The sequence below is a fragment of the Clarias gariepinus genome, chromosome 28 (assembly GCF_024256425.1).
Source record: "Clarias gariepinus isolate MV-2021 ecotype Netherlands chromosome 28, CGAR_prim_01v2, whole genome shotgun sequence".
NCBI lineage: Eukaryota > Metazoa > Chordata > Actinopteri > Siluriformes > Clariidae > Clarias > Clarias gariepinus.
This window is the reverse complement of record NC_071127.1, coordinates 13,167,829-13,187,034: the sequence shown is the minus strand read 5'-3', so window position 1 is coordinate 13,187,034 and position 19,206 is coordinate 13,167,829. Positions and strand designations below refer to the sequence as shown.

The following is a 19,206-nucleotide window of genomic DNA, read 5'->3' as shown; positions in this document are numbered from 1 at the left end:
TAGCACGATTTTATAAAAATCCCAATTCAATTAATTTTTTTTCCCTGATTTTTCTCCAACAGGATGATGTGCTTCCTGCCAGTTTGTTAACAGTTTATAATGCACCAGAATAGTGTTATAAGGGAACGGACACATTTTACCCCCGAAATGCAAACTTGTATACAATAAAAGTGGGAGGAAAAAATTTAGTTGTGCTACATGATTTGCTATAGAAAAGAATGGTGATATGTCACTAAATATATTTTTCCCTAAATCCCTAAAGGTTTCTTGCAGGATAGCACAGGTTTTAGGGTTGCCAGTTTTCCACTATTTATTACTACATGGTGCCACCGCCACCATGCTTCACTGTATTTTGTAGTGTTGGGTTTCTGCCAAATGTCCAGGACTGCTTGAAAAATTTTTTTTTTTACTGTTTTCAACCCAGCATTGATACTGATGTGTTGAATGAGCTAATTAATTTTGTTTTACTGGTTACGCTCCTACCTGCATCATACAACTCCATATCAGTGTCACTGCAGTGCTGAAAACAATCCTATCATGGTAACCTTAGTGGCTGATACAGATTATGTATAGGTATAAAGTGTGCCTATACCTGATAAATGGGTGCATAGTAAGTTTATATAGACCTTTTGGACCTGCCATCACAATGTCTGCCCGCTATGGTTCCACCCACTTCTGGAGATGGATGTTACTTACCGGATGCCAGTGCCAAAACCCAAATTCAGAACCAGTCACAGAAGCACTTTTTGTCTTTTTGACGTTTTGTCATTTTAAACAACGATGATCGCTTCTAGTCGGTCTGAATTGCCTTTGAACCATTCGTGTTGTGTTTCATGGCTTAAGCAAGCGACAAAGCAACTGTAGGTAGCTTTTAACACAAGGCTTAATCACAAATCCCTCTCTAATCCGTGATCAAGGGCACTACATGGTGGGTGGAACAAAGGATTCTACACCCTAAATAGCACACAAACTTTCTATTTTATGCTATTTAGGATTCCACAGTAATGATTGACATCTTGGTGGTCATGTGACTACATCTACTTAGATGAAACAAATGCATTTTTTTTTTATTAACTAACTTACCATGTATTATAGTTCTCCCTGTGATGTCATCTATTTGGCTAAAGAGTTGTACTACTGAAATTGTAAAAGTAATACTATGGTAATGTGAAAACTGTAGTTACGGCTTGGGTTAAGTCCAGATGTAAACCCAATGGAAACTTGTTGGACATTGGTGAAGAAGGCGGCAGCAGCAGCAGTCAAGCAATAGTCTTCTGTACCTGATATTTAGGAAGCAATCAAGCAGGCAGAGATTGAGTGAGTGACCCCAGAGTGCTGCAGACGTCTTTTTGACTTTTCTGCCCAGCTGGATGCAGCAGGTTTTTAGGAACAAAGGATGTCATACTATAAATACTGGTTGTTGTAAAGACATTTAATTGCATAAAAAAAAACCACAATTATTCTTCAATTGTCTTTATTTAAAAATCAAAAAATGTCTGAAAAACATTGAATTTCACTTTGTCCCAATACTTTTGTTCACCTGTTGAAGGCTAGTATTTGTACTTAAAATTTGTTCATTTATTTATTAATTTATATTTTGGTCAGTATGGTGTCCTAAAACTTGTCCTTTCTAATTGCTCATCAGTAGTGGTCTTATTATTCTGAGTGCCATTGTGTTGGATGATTACAGATCTGTTCTTCAGCGGAGAAGAGGGCCATTGATAAGATGATTGATTCCGGACCCCAGCTGGCTGGATCAATGGAGTACAATGTGGTTCTCAGTGAGTGTCATTCATATCCGAGAGGCTCGGGCTGACAGGAATGCAGCGAAATGAAAAACCGTTAAAAATAATGAGACGCGTTATGATGGAGTGCAGCAGTTAGAGCTGTTCATCACGCAGGCTGAATAAATAGATTATAATAGATTAAAAGGCGAAGATGAGCGTTCAGAGTATGTATGGAGCTTTATTTATTTATTTAATGAAGTAAAATTACGGGGGGAGGTGCTGAATGATAATTTAGGTATTTGTACTTCAAGTGACGTTATCCTGTGACATCACATCTCACGCTTGTTTTTTTTTATTTTTTATTATTCTCTCTTATAGGTTTGTATAACAGAGGATTTATTTACCTTGATGTGCCCATATCTGATGACAGCTGTATATCAGGTATGCACTTAATCAGTTTTAAAGCGTCGGTTATTCCTGAATAGTGCTAAAGAAAGTTTGGTGAGGGGGAAAAAAAGGGTGTCTAGGAATGACACACAGAATTGTGAGCTCTCGTATGTGTTTTTATTTTTCTGTCACGGTTTAAAAAAAGACACAGTGGTGACGACTCAAATGAAACATATTAGCCCTTATCTTTCCTTTAGGAGAGAACTGTCTAGTGATCAGGAATTTGCAACAACCAGATTGGGAGAAAATGGTTTTATTTTTACTTCAGTAATAATATATATATATATTTTTTTTCCTCCCAGACATCTGGACTGAACATATGTCGTAGGCATAACCACGTGTAGGTTTAAAAAGGTTTTAGCGCATCCTCGCCTGGTAACAGTTTTCATAAGAGCCGTTATGTGTAATGGTGCCTGAGAGGAGCATTAGTCCATAGCGTAAAATGAGTAATCTTACCTCCATTTGGAACGATTCCAGAGAAAACATTTGCGCTGATGCTTTTGGTTCTGGTCCGTTCGCAGTGCCGCCTCTGGAGGGCTTCGTCATGAACAGGGTGCAGGGTGATTACTTCGAGACGCTGTTGTACAAAATCTTTGTGTCCATTGATGAGCAGACCAATGTCTCTGAGGTATATATTGGTATATATTAGTCTATCTATCTACTGATGAAAAAAATGTCATGTCTTCTATTTCACCTCACTGTATAGAAAATATACTGAACCTTGACTTTGCATACACACCCTGGCCAAAAAAGACAGTTGGACTGCATCAAGGAAAGAAAACAACTAAGGAGATTTGAAATGACTGGAACTGGGTTTAAAACCCTTCAACACATTATCAAAACCTGGAAGGATAGTGCTGAACTGTCAACTTTGTTTAAAAAAAAAAAATGAATGGAGATCACTTATACACTTGAAGTTAAAAAACAAAACAAAACAAAAAATCGTTAAAAACCATAGCTACATGTTTAATAGTGAAAGTATGAGCATTTGTATAGACACGCACACAATGTGATGAGAGCTTACAGGATCGGGACTGGAAAAAAAAGAAAACCAGTTAGCCAGGTAAATGTAATTACCATAGTAAAGGCTCTGTGGTGAAATAACAACATAGTGATTAATATAGTGCTGAACTGTCACCTTCATGGCGGTTGAAAATTATAATGAATAAAGATGACTTAAACGCGAAGAGAAGTTGCATTGTAAAAAAACAACAAAAAAAACGGCTGTCGAAATCACAGCCATGTTTAATAGTAAAAGTAAGAGCGTTTATACAGGTACAGTGTGACAGGATAATGACTGAACAGCTGTATGGTCGTGAGAAAACTAGGATAATAAGGACAAAAAAGCTTAAATTTTATAGGAGCATAAAGATTGAACTTTGGAGCAATGGGAAAAGGATTAGGTGATCTGTCTGCCAAATGTCTAAACGTAAATGTTATGTGGCAATAAAATGAAGTCAGCTGACGACCTGAATGTTCTGAATGACCAGGGTATCACTCGGGTATAAATTGAGTTTTTCTTTCCGAATGCCACGGTTTTGGGAGCATAAGGAATCACTTCCACACACAAACTGACCACTACATTGTGTACCGTAATCAAATCTTAGCATGTTGGCCAGACAGTGTATTTTTTTATTTCCTTTCGTAATTACACCTTTTCTGAACCGCTATGCTTTTTCTTTTTCTATTTTGCACCATTACAGCTGGCAAACGTACTGCAGATTGACTTGGGCCTGGTGAAGGTATGTATTTAATTCCAAGCTTTCCTTCTATGTCAGACACGCTGTCAAGATCTACACGCACTGTTGCTTCAACATTGTATTTTAACATGGTGCACTATTACCAAACGCAGGTGATTTTAGCTGTGCAGCTTCACTGTCCTCACTCTGAATAGGGCAAGAAATGAAACAAATAGTTCTTCCGCACCATATTCAATCATCAGACACAGTGGAAAACAAGGTTGTTTTTGTTACATCGTAATAATAGCCTAATTCATTCTTGTAATTAAAGAGCTCGTTCAGAGACCTGATCTTTACGAATGCTTTTTCTTTTTTTTTAAACTCGAGGCTGCCAATATTCATTTTCTTTCAATCTTGATATTTTCTTAAGATGAGCAGACTGTAAGCATTCATTCCCTGCAGTCAACTAATCCCATTAGTTTGAATCCATTTATTCTGTTCAGTTGATAATAAGGGATATGAATAAATGTCACAGTGTAAATTAGTTTCAGGGAAAAAAACAAAACAAAACAAAACGACACACCCCATTTGAGTACAGAGCCACCTTTAAAAGCGACACTTCGGACACATTAGGTGCAGTCTACACATGTAAACCATATGCAAATTAAACAACAGGCTTTCTCTTATTCACCGTTTCCAACCGCGCGACCGCAAACTGAGAAAACGGTCTCCAGCCGAATTGCCGTCTGACCTACTTTTCTTCGCAGCATTTTTACATGTTTGAAGAGGGTTTTATCTCTGTGTGAATATTCTTGAGTTTTTCTTTTCTTTTTTACATGATGTCATTTCTGAATGCTGTTCTGTTATATATACTGTATATATATATATATATATATAAAATCAAAATGGTATTGCACTTGTCACTTTGTCTCAGGAGGTATTTAACACTGTTTGTTTTATTTGTGTTATTAATATTTAAATTATTCACATTCATTATAAATAAAATCGATTATCTCCTTAGAAATAAGGAATGATGATTGGAAAATGACAGTTATCGAAGGAAAAAAAAAACCCAAAACACACTGTGTCTTGAATGCAGAATGCCGTGTCCATGTACTGCCGACTTGGTTTCGCCATCAAGAAAGGTCAGGTGATCAGCCCCGAGCAGCTGCACCCGTCATGGAAAAGCGCCCCATCTGTTAACAAACTAAAGTATGCCATCTGATTGTGTTTCTGCATGACTTTCACTTACTTTTATAAGGTAAAAGTTGAACATATTTTGAAGTTTGTGTGTGTCTGTGTGTGTGTGTGTTAGGGGCACTATGGACCCTCAGAAGATGCTGCTGTCCTGGGAAGGGAGCAGTCCAGTAATGGAGGCTGGTTCCTCCGCTACAGATACAGACACCACTAGTTTGGAGGATCAAGGTGAGACAGTGTTGGGAAATGTATATACATCAATCTTAAAAGTAGAAACAAGACATTATATCATCGACTGTGTTGATTATGTGGAGTAATTTTTTTTTTTATTCTCTAAGTACATGACCTGAAAGTAATAAGCTAAAGTGTTTAAAAGGACTTGTAACCATAAAACAAGGTCATATTATCCCATGCACCTGCTACCAGGCAAACAGGAATTGTACAGGGATAAAACATGACACTGCATGCTGTTACAGGAAAATAATCAGTGCAGCGTTAGTGTGATGCAGCCTGACCTGATGTGTACTTTACAGTTACTAGAATAAAGTTATTTTTCAACTAATTAAGAAGCATTTGCTTCAGTTTGTACCGCAAACACTAACACATTTTCATTTAAGTTTAAATTTGAGAATTAACTCACTATAGTGTTCATCATGTAAAACATATTTTATTCGACTGTAATTGTTTTACTCCTGTGGGAAATTTTTCATTCTGTTGACACTTATGAAAACAAGTAAATCCACATTTAGTTTTAAAGTTCTTAAAAAAATGATTCAAAACTAAATCTTATCTACTGTAGTTTTAATATTAAATAACAAAAACTGATTCTCGCCATGAATATTGTCGTAGAAGCTGGCATGAGGTTAGGGAAAAAAGAAAGAAAGTTTAATGCTGTGGATTGTCATCCAAGTTCCAGTTATCTCTGGGCTTATAGCAGCTACTGTCTCAAAGTCTAAACACGCTCTCAAACTGACACTGGCAACTCCTTACGTCGGACGACAATATTGCAATCGGTCTTCCCACACGGTCTGAATCAGCGACCTCAACTCAATTTAATTTTATTTGTATAGCGCTTTTAACAAGTGTCATTGTCGCAAAGCAGCTGTACACAAAATCAAAAGAATTATTTAAGTTTGTATGGAATGTGTATGAATCAAAATGGATAGTCCCTGGTGAGCAAGCCGAGGACGACAGTGGCAAGGAAAAACTCCCTGAGATGGAAGTAGGAAGAAACCTTAAGAGGAACCAGACTCAACAGGGAACCCATCCTCATCTGGGTGAAACAGAGAGCAGAAATTAATCTTCATCATACTGTGTGTTAGGTGGCAGGCAGTTGAGCTATAACAGTTGATGTTAGTTGATATTAATATGGAGTCCAGGTAGTTATTTGAGGCTCAGGTAGACTTGTAGGAAATTCCAGTCCTGAACTATCGAGCAACTGCAGCCAAGTCAAGTCCTTAGAGAAACAGCTGGCGAGGCCAGAGCCGTCATCATGGTAGAGTAAAACCATCCCCAGACACCAGACGCATCCCAAAGACACACTCGGGGCATCCATGTGACAAGATCTCCAACCAGAAGTGGGGCACCAGGATGGGTCAGACAGGTCCAGAGGGCAAAAGACCTCACTAATCACACTGTATGAGCGGGCAATTACTTACATAATGCGTTTAAACAGAACCTCTCAACGTGTTTTGTTTGTTCGTTAATCAGTTCCAATTAAGTTTTATTCAGAAAGGATTTTACTTTGTATAGAAAAAAAAAACATAACCACTTTCAGACGCGCACAAGCATTGCTGTCGGTTGCTTTTGAGATGACGTGGGAAGAAAGGTCATGTGTTTCGCAGACAGATTTAGATGAACTGTATTTGTGTATGGTCATTGACATGGCTTTATACCAAATTGGACCGGCTCCAAATGCGAGACAGCTGACCAAAATTTCTGACATGGCAGAAATCCATCTGATCATCCAGGAGAAAGATTGATGGTCGTTCAGGTGATTAATTTTATAATCATGATGCCCATTTATCAGAGAAACTGATTCAGGGCCAAAATCTGGTAGTATTTGTGGAGTGTTTGCTCTTCCTCATCCTTCCTCATCCAAAATGTAAAATAATGTTAACTGAATTAAACACTCCCTGTGCAAGTTGTTACTACAAAAAATTAAATAATATGCACCAGATCAGAATGAATTCCTTCCGACCAGTCAGAATAAATTATTCAACAACCTTGCAGTATAATTGCAAATATATCCTGATTGGCATGTCTGATATAAATATGAATCTAGTCGTTCAAGTCGAACCGGGACTTGTGATAAAATTAAATATAAAATAAGATAAAATAAAAACACCACTTGCACATTACAGAAACTGAGCCGGGAGTTTTTGACACATCATATCCCTTGTATAGTCCTGACCTCGCTTCAAGCCATTTCCACATTAAAGGAGTTCTTGGAAGGCCAGCATTTTAGACGTGAATCAGACAAGCAGTTCGATCATGGCTCTGGTGGGCCGAGAAAACGTTCTGATGGTATCCAAGCACTAGTGAAATGCTGATATAAGTGCATTAGTGTAGCTGGGGATTATATAGAGAAATAAAAAGAGTTTTTACTCTGATAACTATGTTCTGTTATTGTGTCCCTTTAAAAATCCTGTTTTACTTGACTTCTCCATCGTAGCTGTTTGTTCTGACCACATACTGTATGTCACATTGTCTTTGTCTCTTTCAGACGCTGTGAGTGTGAGTAGTTTAAGTATTCCTGCGGCCCCCACGAAGAGAATCGCCTTCCTGTTTGATTCCACCCTCACGGCCTTCCTCATGATGGGCAACCTTTCCCCCGTGAGTTTACTGTAATTCTGTTGTACTGCGCAATTTTTTTCACTCTTTTTTTTATATATGAAATTTATTTGGATTTTTATAATGAACAAGTTGCATGTCAAGTGCAAGAAAAACGTTTGAGTCTGTTTTGCTATGTGAATAAACATGGAAACACAGATGTTACATATCAAAATGTGCATGCAGCCGTAATGACCATCACCCTGACCTGAATTCTGTCAATAATAATTGTTCATAAAGGCTAATATATAGGCTAAATAAAAGGGGAAATTGTCACCAGTTACAAACAGAAGTTTTTATTTATTTATTTTTTTTTTATGTTTTTTTCATAATGCTGTTAATCTAATTAGACATGGTTTAATGATGGCATGTGCACACGTTCGGATTAAAGAAACTTTCGAGAGCCCAAGAAGTACTTAGGTTCTTTGAAACTAATAAAAAAAATTCTGTTTCTGCTTCGGGATTTGATGTGTTGTACAGTATGAGATGCTTTTCTGCTCGGCACGGGTGTAAAGAGTTGTTATTTGAGCACCTCTTTCTTGTCAGCTCAATCCAATCTGTCCATTCTTCCGTCACTGCTGCTGTCCATGGCATATTTCCAATATTTGAAATATTAAATCTTGCTCCTCTGGCAAAAACAACTGTTACCTCGATCACAATTTGTTTCTTCGTTCTTATATTTGATGTGAAACCGAACTGAAACTCTAATACATCAGCATTACTTTTGTTACATAATTGACAACATGAAAGGGCATGCGTCCAGATGTTCCCTTTGAAATGGTTGCTGAATTTAGTTTTTTATTTCTGTTTTTTTTTTTGTGTGTGTGTGTGTCTCAGAACTTAAAGAGCCATGCGGTGACCATGTTTGAGGTGGGGAAGCTGTCGGATGAGACCCTGGACAGTTTTTTGATGGAACTGGAGAAGGTAAAGACCTCATTAGACTGCACCATGGGAACTGAGCCTCTTAACGGGAGACAAACAGGCTCATCCTGTGAGTCGGTTGTGAAGAGATGCCGCTGTCAGGAAAGCCTGCTGACTTATTATACAGAGCACACACACACACACATATATACACACACACGTCTATTTCTCCTGAAGCTTGTTTCTTTTTCACTTGGAGAGTATATATGTTCACTGACATACACAAACACACACACACACACGCACACTGTATATATGATCAGGCTGATTATAATAAATGAATATGTATATGATGTGGTCGTGTATATGTATTTGTGTGTGCGTAAAGGTGGAGAGCACTGCCGAAGGAGAAGCTCAGAGGTATTTCGATCATGCGCTTACCCTCAGGAACACGATACTCTTTCTGCGCTACAACAAAGAGCTGACTCCTGATCAGGGCCCCGACGTACCAAACATAGGTGACTAAATCCATTTCCGATTTCTCTTCATCGTCAAATTAAGCGTACAATTAATCCGAAGGAATAGCAACGATTTAGTTGCTCATATAAATACCGCTGTGGTTACACAATGTACCAGACCGTACATTCAGTTTCTTGGTTTCGTGTGTGTTTTGTGTGTGTGTGTGTTTGTGTGTTTTTTCCCCCTCAGGCCTGCCTCTGGACCTCCTCCGATGTGAGAGTCTGCTGGGATTAGATCCTGCCACCTGCAGCCGGGTGCTCAACAAGAACTACAAGCTGCTGGTTTCCATGGCGCCGCTAAGCAACGAGATCCGGCCAATCAGCAGCTGTACGCCCCAGGTAACCCCGCCCCCCCTCCCGAGACCGTATCGAGAGGCATCCGTAGACAGACAGCTCGGATTCACAGGGCCGTGTGAGCTAGATCAGTGATGCCCCCCTTTTTATTTTAATGTCCAAAAAAAAATAAAAATTATAATTTTATTTAAAATTGGAACAGTCATAAAAAGCACTTTTGCTAAACAAGCTTTCCTAAATGAATAATTTTGCTCCGTTTCCTTCACAAGGTACAATAAAAGTGGCTGCGATAATTTTATCCCCCCGTCACATGACCTCCATCTATTAGTTAGACCCACCACTAACATCAATAGGATTCCTGCGCAGAGGAACCGCTTTCGTACGTCTGTTCCTATTAACGCTGTGTATTGCTAATGATCGACATGATTGAGTCAGTGGGGGATCTGAACAAAACTGAACAGAAAATAAGTTTAATTGAAAAACCGAGCAGACTGCAAGTTATTTTTGTTCCTGTCTTATATAACGTCTAAGACAGCGAGCGATCCTGCAGCGCGCAGCTTTTCTACTCTTACGCCACTTGATCAATGAGTCTTGATTAGCCGCTGACTCGGATCACAAGTGTTGGCAACGTTTCAATACCACGTATTCTGGCAGCATTATACTGGACAGGCGTCTGTGATGGAGAAAATAATATAGATGAAAAAAATAACCATGAAGTTGTAGCTGATGTTGGATTATTCTTTTATGGATGTCTGCAGCTTTTATTTATTTTACTACTGTTACACAGACATTATTTCCTAATACTTTCAGCACCTATGCATATCTTGTATACTACCAGTCAAAAGTTTGCACGCCTCTTCAGCAATAATCTCCTTTAACCAGTTGATATTGAGATGTATCTGCTACTTAAGTCTTCATAACGGCTCTAATCTGAGGTGCTGTTTGTTAGTTGGTGATTTCTGGGGTCTCTAAATGAACGTCTTCTCTGCAGCAGAGGTACATTTTGGTCTTGCTTTCCTGGGAAGGTCTTCATGAGAGACAGTTTCATTATGGTGCTTGATGGGGTTTGCAAATGCACTGGACACAATACTGTTCCTGCAAGAACTATTCCAGAACTGCTGACTTTCGTGTCCTACAAGAACAACCGGCTGTTATTGTTGTTGTTACTTAATTACATAATTTCATAGCTTTGGAAAATCAAGTATTCCAAAAAAAAAAAAAACATTGCATTATCTTTTGAGTGGTACTGTATACTTTATATATAATCTGGTTGTTTTCTTGTCCTCCAGCACATTGGGCCAGCAATCCCCGAGGTCAGCTCCATTTGGTTTAAGCTCTATTTGTACCATGTGACCGGCCAGGGTCCTCCTTCGCTGTTGCTGTCCAAGGGCTCTAGACTACGCAAACTTCCAGAAATCTTCCAGGTAGGTAGTATACAGGTGTAACATCATTGATAAGAGAAATCTTTATTAATCCAGGTGGAAATTGCAGGGCTTACTACTGCCGTACAACCAGAAGTGGATTATTTCCCAATAACACTCCTTTTTGTATTCAAGCAATTCGTTAATATAATTTTTTTTTTTGTCCATTTATGGTTATATTAAATTGCAGCGTCGTGCAATTTCCACCAAGCAAGTTAAACAACAGTTTTTGCACCAGCCTCCTCACACTGGACACTCCTTCCACAAACAGTAAACAAGCGTCTCCTTACTGAATGCTTCACCAGATCGTTGATTATGCCTTTTCTTTCTTAAATAACACATTTTAAAAATCTGTTTACAATTCCTAGATTGTATGATGTGTCTACTTTACAAGTGCGTTAATAGAAACCTTGCAGCGGGAACTACAGTCAGAGATGCTGTTACAGAAAATTAATCAGCACCAATCAGATTCGATCGAGAAATACACGCAGCAACAGGGCTGCGTGTATTTAATTTTTCATTTGTTTATTTTTTTTCTGCGCTGTTCTATTTCACAGTCTAGTTTAAATATAATTGATAACATTTTCAGTAATCAGAAATTTGTTATTAATATTATAACTCATGGTTTTTTTTCCTTTTTCTTTCTCAGACCTATGACCGGCTCCTCATCACGTCCTGGGGTCACGACCCTGGCGTGGTGCCCACGTCAAACGTCCTGACCATGCTGAACGATGCCTTGACTCATTCTGCTGTTCTCATCCAGGTAACGAAAACCTAATTAAGACTTGAAGACACTTGACACACACACACACGCGCACACACACACACACACACACACACACACACACACAAACAGCAGACAGAGTTCATTTGACATGACCCCATTCTGTGTTCGTGCCTACAGGGTCATGGCATGCACGGTCATGGGGAAACAGTTCACGTCCCGTTCCCTTTTGATGAAGAGGACCTCAAAGGAGGTAATTCACTTCTATGAGAGCATCCTTATGTGTGCTTTATCTTCTAAAGTGCATCTCTTTTTTATTTTCTTCTTTTTTTTTTTTTCCTTTTGTCAGAGTTCTCCTATTCCAACATGTGTGCACACAAGGCGCTGAAGGTGCTGCGGGAAAAAGTGGATCTGGCGCACCAGTGCGGCTACATCACAATGTTAAACTACAACAACAGGAACCGCCGCAGGCCCAGTGACACCGACGCAGCCGGTACGAGCCAGCGCCGGTCGTTAAGCCGTTTATTTTGTCCATATTCGGACAGTCTGATTAGGAAAAGACCTTTAAGACAATCATTAGCCCGGACTATCAGCAAGGCCACCAATAACATTAGAATAAGGAAAAACGTTTTAATAGGACTGCTTTTTATCTCTAACTCGGTTAGCCTTTTAATTGCTCTTCATGCTTGATTGAATCTGGCTTCAATATGCATACGGGGCAGGCCGCTTAAGTACATCGTGTCTTCTCTGTCTTAGGAGACACCGAACTCGGTACAGGCTTCGACGGCAACGGGAGCAGCGAGTCTTTCGAGCTGGTTACCGAAGAGAACAATGGGGACAGCGGGAAGAAGCAGGGAACAGAGGGTACGTGAGGCATAATGAGACCAGCTCACTGAAGATGTAAATTACAGACAAATTACAGTTAAGAGTCTTGTTTTTTTGTTGTTGTTTTTTTTAATGTAGGGTCTTCCAGTGAGGACGAGTGGGTACCTCTGGAGCTGTGCTTCGGAATGCCGCTCTTCAGCTCGGAGCTAAACCGCAAAGTGTGCCAGAGGATCGTCTCACACAAACTCTGCAGCAAAGACAGGTAACTCAGAGCTGCATGGCTGTGGCACATGATCTGATTTTCCCCCTAACTGTAGTTATGAAAACTTAAAAAAAAAATTATATACAGTACTGTGCAAAAGTCTTAGGCATCAAATCACATGCTGTACCAATTTTGTTATATATGTTTATCATGTCTGCATAATTATGTACAAAATCATTCAGTATTTCAAAATATAACTTAAAAATTTATAAATAAATAACATTACAGGAGAATATATGCATGGCTGTAAAGAAAAAATATATATAGTACAAGACAGACCAGTTTTCAGATAGAAACAAAAAACCTAATGTACGCTCCTGGGATTTACATAAAGATATAAAGGAGCGAGCGTGACAAAGTTACCAGAAGAACTCATATTCTCCAGCAAGCTCAGTAAAACCTAACAGCTGTTTTCTCATAAAACTGCACAAATCTGTGTCTAAAACTCCTGATTTTAAACAATGAGTTTTCACTCCAAATATTGATTGTTTATTTTATTCCTCTTTATTGCTTTTTACAGAAGAATTTTATGCAGAAATGTTTTCAAAAGCATCTTTTGCTTATGCCATATTTTTGTATGTGCCCAAATCTTTTGCACTGTATATAACTATAAGTAAAACAGCTGTTAGGTTTTACTGAGCTTGCTGGAGAATATGACTTCTGGTAACTTTGTCACATTCGCTAGGTTTTTTTGTTTCCATCTGAAAACTGGTCTGTCTTGTACTATATATTTTTTTCCTTTACAGCCATGCATATATTCTTCTGTAATGTTATTTATTTATTATTTTTTTAAGTTATATGTGGAAATACTGAATGATTGTGTACATAATTATGCAGACATGATAAACATGTATAACAAAATTTGTACAACACGTCATATGGTGGCCTAAGACATTTGCTCAGTGTTGTATATTTCTAAACATTATACTGAGAAAATTGCATTTTAGGATTTCATTCCAATTCCAGGGAAGGACAGTGAGAGCGTCTTATTCTCTACATTGATCATCCCAACTACAGTTCTTAAGGAAAAACGATATAATTTCAAATAATTCTAAGTTTTGACTGATTATCAGCATCACTCTGTCTGAGCTAAAACCAGCCTCATCATCCTCTCGTCTCACACTAACATTACTACAGAAATACTCATTCAGACCCATCTGTTTCGCAACATCTCTTGTGATTAATGTCTTCTTTTTTTTTACACACTTTCTCTGCTCTCATTTGTACAGAATGCCAAACCTTTCTTCTCTAGACAATATATATCTGATTGCAAAATCGGTTCATTAGGATATTACCTATTCACTATAACATAACATACTCATCCCAAACCTTGCTTAAGGTGTAATAGTAATTAACCTTAAAGAAATAAAGAAATGTTTTTGGACATCTTTTGGTAGACTGGCAGCTTTTAGCACTGCTTTTATAGTAAGTATAAAACGTGTTCAAGTCAAGCTTGGACTTTTAATTGTGCAGAATAATAGATTATATAATAGTAGAATAAAAATCTATTTCTCTTATTTCTCTATATAATCCCCTGCTACACTACTGCACTTTTCCCAGCGCTTCACTAGTGCTTGAATACCATCAAAGGTAACAGGTTTAATCAGTACGTCAGAGCCATCATCAAATTGCCTGATTCACGTCTAAAACTCCTCTAATGGCACAAACATGTGGAAACGGCTTGGAGCGATAAGAGACTGTACAGTGGATGTTGTAATAACCGAGTTCTTGTAATGTGCAAGTGGTGCTGGTAAATGATTGTGTGTACAGTTCTCACAGAGGACAACTTTCCCCATGATTTTTTAAAGATGTTTGCATCGTTCACATGTTTTACTGCATATGTTTCAGAGTCTCATCACTGTACCGTGCTTGAAGTCTTCTGTAAATGTCAGTCGGTTTTGCACCTCCATTCACGAGATATTTCATCACAAGTCCCAGTTGTCCCACAAGTCCCACAACCTTCATATTAAAACATAGCAAGGACTTAAAATATATTTAAATGATCTATTTCTCTCTCCAGCCTTCAGGAGCTACTACATTCCAGTCGGAAGCTGTCCTTGAAAGTTTTGAGTTTTGTGCAATCATTCCAAGTAAGCCTCAATCGAAAGCATATTTGTCATTTTTTCGTTGGATAATGTTTTTTCGCACCCTGATTGTATTCTTTAACTGTAAGACAATCACATTCACAGTCTCTAACATTCCTGATAATTAACGTTTAAAGATGTATAATATTACAACATATAGCTGTATATTTCTCTTACAGGACTCCAGCCATTCCGGTGACCCAGACAGCGGGATATCGGCGCCTCTTTGCCAGCCACCCGCTGAGACTGGCGTCCCCCTCCCTGCTATAAACCTCCTCTTTAAGGACGGGCAGCTGAAGGAGTGGAGCGGGCGAGCCCCGCCTTCTCTCCACCTCTCCACCGTACAGAAAGACCAGCCCACATAAAACCACACCCTAAAACAAATATATATAGATATATAGATATATATATAATAAAAAAAAAATCTCCACACCAGTCACCATCCTACCCGGTCCCCATCATCCTGATTGATTCCTGAGCTAGCAGTGTTACTATCTGGGCTCTGTTTGGTTACAGCCGAGCATAACGCTCTGTGCTAATTCGGTGATCTGGACATGATCGCATTAACCCCAGCCCCCTCCGTCATCAGCTGTCCATTTCTCTGTGTTCGGTTTATTCAGTATCAAAACACAAAATAATCTGACATAAGTGTTTTGGGGAAAAAAAAAGAATAGGACAAGCCCTGTGGATGGATGAAGTCACCCGGGTCTCTTATAAAATGCCTCTTTGTACTGTCATGTCGTGTGACCTGATGCATGATGTCATTGCACAAAATCTCACAAGAGCAACTTGACAAAAAATGGTTTTGCGATGGTGGCCATGAAAATGGGGTTTTTACTTTTGCACAAGGTCTGTAGAATTTCCTTGACATGTGCTTTTTTTGTTTTTAAATCGTTAATCCTTGCCTGTTAGTAGAGAGAGATTAAGATTTCATCATAACTGTTTGTTTTGTCCCCTCTGTCATGTTTTTGGGAAACCAGAGTATAATACTGGATGCTTTCGACTTCATTCTTTGCTGTTGTATCACCAAAGATTATTATTTTTGAATTTTTTTATTATTCAATTTCGACAGTAATTTTAGTGTTATTTTGCAGCATTATACAGGAATTGTTCGCTTCCCAAGAGACTGAAATGAACTCTGTGCTTGTGTACTCAATGGTACCCTGTTTAAGGAATTCATCATTTGGATTGAGTTTACAGCTGAGTCCAGAGTCGAGTCCACCATTCCAAACCTTAAAGATCATGCTCGGTAATATTCCTCCTAATCTCTGAGGTTATAACGATGTAGCATCGCTACCGTGTTAAATCCTGTAGCCAATCAGGCTCCATTTCCCTTTTCTGTCTCTCTCTATGGACAAGGTTATTAATGGTTGACATGAGATCTTGGTGCAGCATGATGAGTGTTTAGAAACCATTGTGTGTATTGTGCATCATTCTTGCACCTTCTTTCGCTGAATTTCTATTTGCACCCCCCCACAGGAACTTCCGCTCTGGAGACTCTCGTGAACCCTTCGTCATTTCTCTGTTCATGATCCATCTTAGTGTTAGAGAAAAAAAAATTGTTAGTTTTATAATCAGCATTTTAGGAACTCTTTGTTGTAAGGTGTTTGATGGGACTTTAAATAATTTTCTTGTAATTACCTGGGTCGAAACGTGACATTCCCTTTCACCCCACCCCACCCAAAAATATATGGCATACCAATATGTACAAAGTATATAATAAATCTAAATAAATAAATATGGTGCAACAATGTTCCCCATAAAACCCATTTAGACACGTAATGCTTGTCTGGTGCTGTAATTGCGACGGAAGCACAAACGCAGAGTGCCGGCAGTGGGTCAGCAGGTGATGACGCATAAAAATGCAACAGTCTGAGCAAAGGTCTGAGTATGAATGAGAATGGGACTGAATGTTTTTTTTTTCCCCCACTTTCTGTCTCATCATCTTATGCCTGAGTGTTTTTCATTCACTGTATTCAAATGTAACTTTTATAGCTTTCAGGTGGTGAGATTTTTCAACGATATACAAACTTAAAAAACGAAAAACTACAGGTTTTCCTGAAATATGTTTTTCTTTTGGGTGTACAGTATGTCAAGTAAGGCTACTGCATTTAAAATCAGTTTACTCCCAAAAGGGAAAAGGAAGGATATTTGTCACACATACAAGGGGCGTTCAAGTCAAACCAGGAATTATAAATGTGCAGAGTAACACAGTCATAAGAGTAAAAACTCCCTTTATTTCTCTATATAATCCCCTGCTACTCTAATGCACTTATCCCAGCGTTTCACTAGAGCGTGGACACCATAATCATACAACATTTTCTCAGTACATCTGCTTCACATGTTGAAGTCTCCTGTAGTGGCCCAAACATGTGGAAATTGCTTGGTGCGAGGTCAGGACTGTAGGGGTATTATGTAGTTGTTTTTTTTGTTTGTTTGTTTTTCGCTTCTTGCTTCTGCATTGGGGATGTAAGGAAAAATTATTTTAGATTTTAGTCATGTCTGAAACACTGGCCTCCGTGGACCTCCTTTAATGGCCCTGACATATGGAAATGGCTTGGAGTAAGGTCAGGACTATGTGGGGGATGTGGCAATAACTCCTACCTGAGTTCCTGTAATGTGCACGTGGTGTTGGTAAATGATCCACACGATCATTGATCATGAATTACATTTCCCACAGACAGATGCGTCTCTCCTGCAAGTTGCCTAAAAGTTATCCGTCGATTTTTACGGATCATGCGTTCCACTGGCTGAATGTCCACCATTCAAATGTTTTATTGCGGCTAATAGTCTGATCACCGTACTGTTCTTGACATCTTCATCGCCCAAGTTTGACTTGAACGCCCCTTATATATTACATCATGGTAACAGCCATGCTCGAGGGTCACAGTGAAGTAACATTGTGATGCTGGGGCCTGAACCGACAACGTTCTGATCAGGTACCCAGAGTGTTAAGCATTGATTTGCATCAAAGAAATTTTTGACAGCAAGAATCTTATTGCAAATGTGTTTGAAGTCTTTTGTCTGATTTACTACATCACAAAACTATCTAACAAAGTACTGTTCTCAAATTATGATCACACAAAGATATAAAACATTTTTTATACCTACCTGTCAAGGCTAAAGTGAGTAGTTTTTACAGTTAAAGAAAGCCTGTGTATAGACATTTATGCATTGTTTATGGATGTGGCACCCCAGGCAGCAGAGCCACCTCACAGCTCCACAGTCCCAGGTTTGATCCCAAGCTGTCTGTGTGGAGTTTAGTCCTTCTCTATTATCCTGTATTGTTTTTTTTGGTTTCTTTCATCCACAGTGTAATTCTGCCTCACACTCACAGTTTATGAATCCATTGTGATCCTGACCAGGATGACGCAGTGACTATACTGTAGGTGGTTGAATGGATTTCTATTGTTTATCAAAGTTTTCTTACTGTATACAGTATGTAGGAACAAAAATGGCCAAATATTTCTTTGGCTTTCCTGAATTCTGGTTTGGCAACTTCTGAGTCCCCCAGCTCATCATATGCATTTCCCAAACATCTGCCTGGACAATTGGTCATTCACATTGTCAGTTATAATGTGAGTCCTTGGTTATGAACCGCATACCACAAGAGATTAGTGGAAACAATGTGCAGCTGTGTGTCATGCAACGGACACACCCAGTTTATGAAGCGCATAGTCATCTTAGTGTGGTCCTTGTGCAGAGCAGCAAAAACAAAATAGTAGTATTTTCTGTCGCATTTGAGCTTTGGCTAAGTCCGTTTCCGCATACAATCAATCCAACGCCAATAATCGTTTATCTTTATATGTTTATTTATTGTTATACAACAGCATCTGGCACCAATCTCAACTTTTCATTTGATCACTGAATGACACTTTCAACAGCTTAGATTTACATTGAAATGTCCAGTAGACAAGCTAGTTCCTTTGATCACTTTGCCATAAACATTGTCATTCCCTAACCATTCTCTAAACGGTTCACTTTATTTAAATTAATAAATACACACGGTAAAATACTGTTTACCGAAAAAACATGACGAGTCGTGAAGACTTTCCTGTGGTGGAAAAATTTTTGTTACAAAGCACTGACTTTGAAGATTCCTCTCATAAATACTTTAGAAATCTTCAAAGTCTAAACAGTATACATAAAAAAAAAATACTGTCTAGTAATAGACTGTTAGATAACACAATGAGCATATTAATCAACAGCTTTTTTTCTAACAGTGCAAATCTTACTAGTGGTTACACATTGGTTACACAGAATTATATGTGGGATGTTCGAGTCAAACCGGGACTTTTGCTTGTTCAGAATATCAGAACACAGTTATGAGAGTAA

At 38.7% G+C, this 19,206-nt stretch overlaps 1 protein-coding gene across 2 annotated transcripts in view; it reads left to right on the top strand.

Moving 5' to 3' along the window:
* The window catches only part of fam91a1 (family with sequence similarity 91 member A1), a 32,736-nt gene extending 14,769 nt beyond the window's left edge, over nucleotides 1–17,967 (top strand). The window contains exons 7-25 of one of the 2 annotated variants that reach the window (XR_008356743.1): nucleotides 1,691–1,781; nucleotides 2,106–2,168; nucleotides 2,696–2,802; nucleotides 3,878–3,916; nucleotides 4,953–5,065; nucleotides 5,169–5,278; nucleotides 7,776–7,885; nucleotides 8,720–8,806; nucleotides 9,132–9,261; nucleotides 9,452–9,600; nucleotides 10,845–10,979; nucleotides 11,626–11,739; nucleotides 11,881–11,953; nucleotides 12,050–12,193; nucleotides 12,457–12,564; nucleotides 12,664–12,787; nucleotides 14,808–14,877; nucleotides 15,051–16,120; nucleotides 16,186–17,967. Coding sequence is in view for 1 of the 2 variants with exons in the window: in XM_053490379.1 (XP_053346354.1) it covers nucleotides 1,691–1,781; nucleotides 2,106–2,168; nucleotides 2,696–2,802; nucleotides 3,878–3,916; nucleotides 4,953–5,065; nucleotides 5,169–5,278; nucleotides 7,776–7,885; nucleotides 8,720–8,806; nucleotides 9,132–9,261; nucleotides 9,452–9,600; nucleotides 10,845–10,979; nucleotides 11,626–11,739; nucleotides 11,881–11,953; nucleotides 12,050–12,193; nucleotides 12,457–12,564; nucleotides 12,664–12,787; nucleotides 14,808–14,877; nucleotides 15,051–15,236 (1,953 nt within the window). In the remaining variant the exon portion in view is untranslated. Of the gene's footprint in view, nucleotides 1–1,690; nucleotides 1,782–2,105; nucleotides 2,169–2,695; nucleotides 2,803–3,877; nucleotides 3,917–4,952; nucleotides 5,066–5,168; nucleotides 5,279–7,775; nucleotides 7,886–8,719; nucleotides 8,807–9,131; nucleotides 9,262–9,451; nucleotides 9,601–10,844; nucleotides 10,980–11,625; nucleotides 11,740–11,880; nucleotides 11,954–12,049; nucleotides 12,194–12,456; nucleotides 12,565–12,663; nucleotides 12,788–14,807; nucleotides 14,878–15,050 lie in introns of both variants that reach the window. The other variant, XM_053490379.1, reaches the window with a different exon arrangement.
* Nucleotides 17,968–19,206: the final 1,239 nt, after the last annotated feature.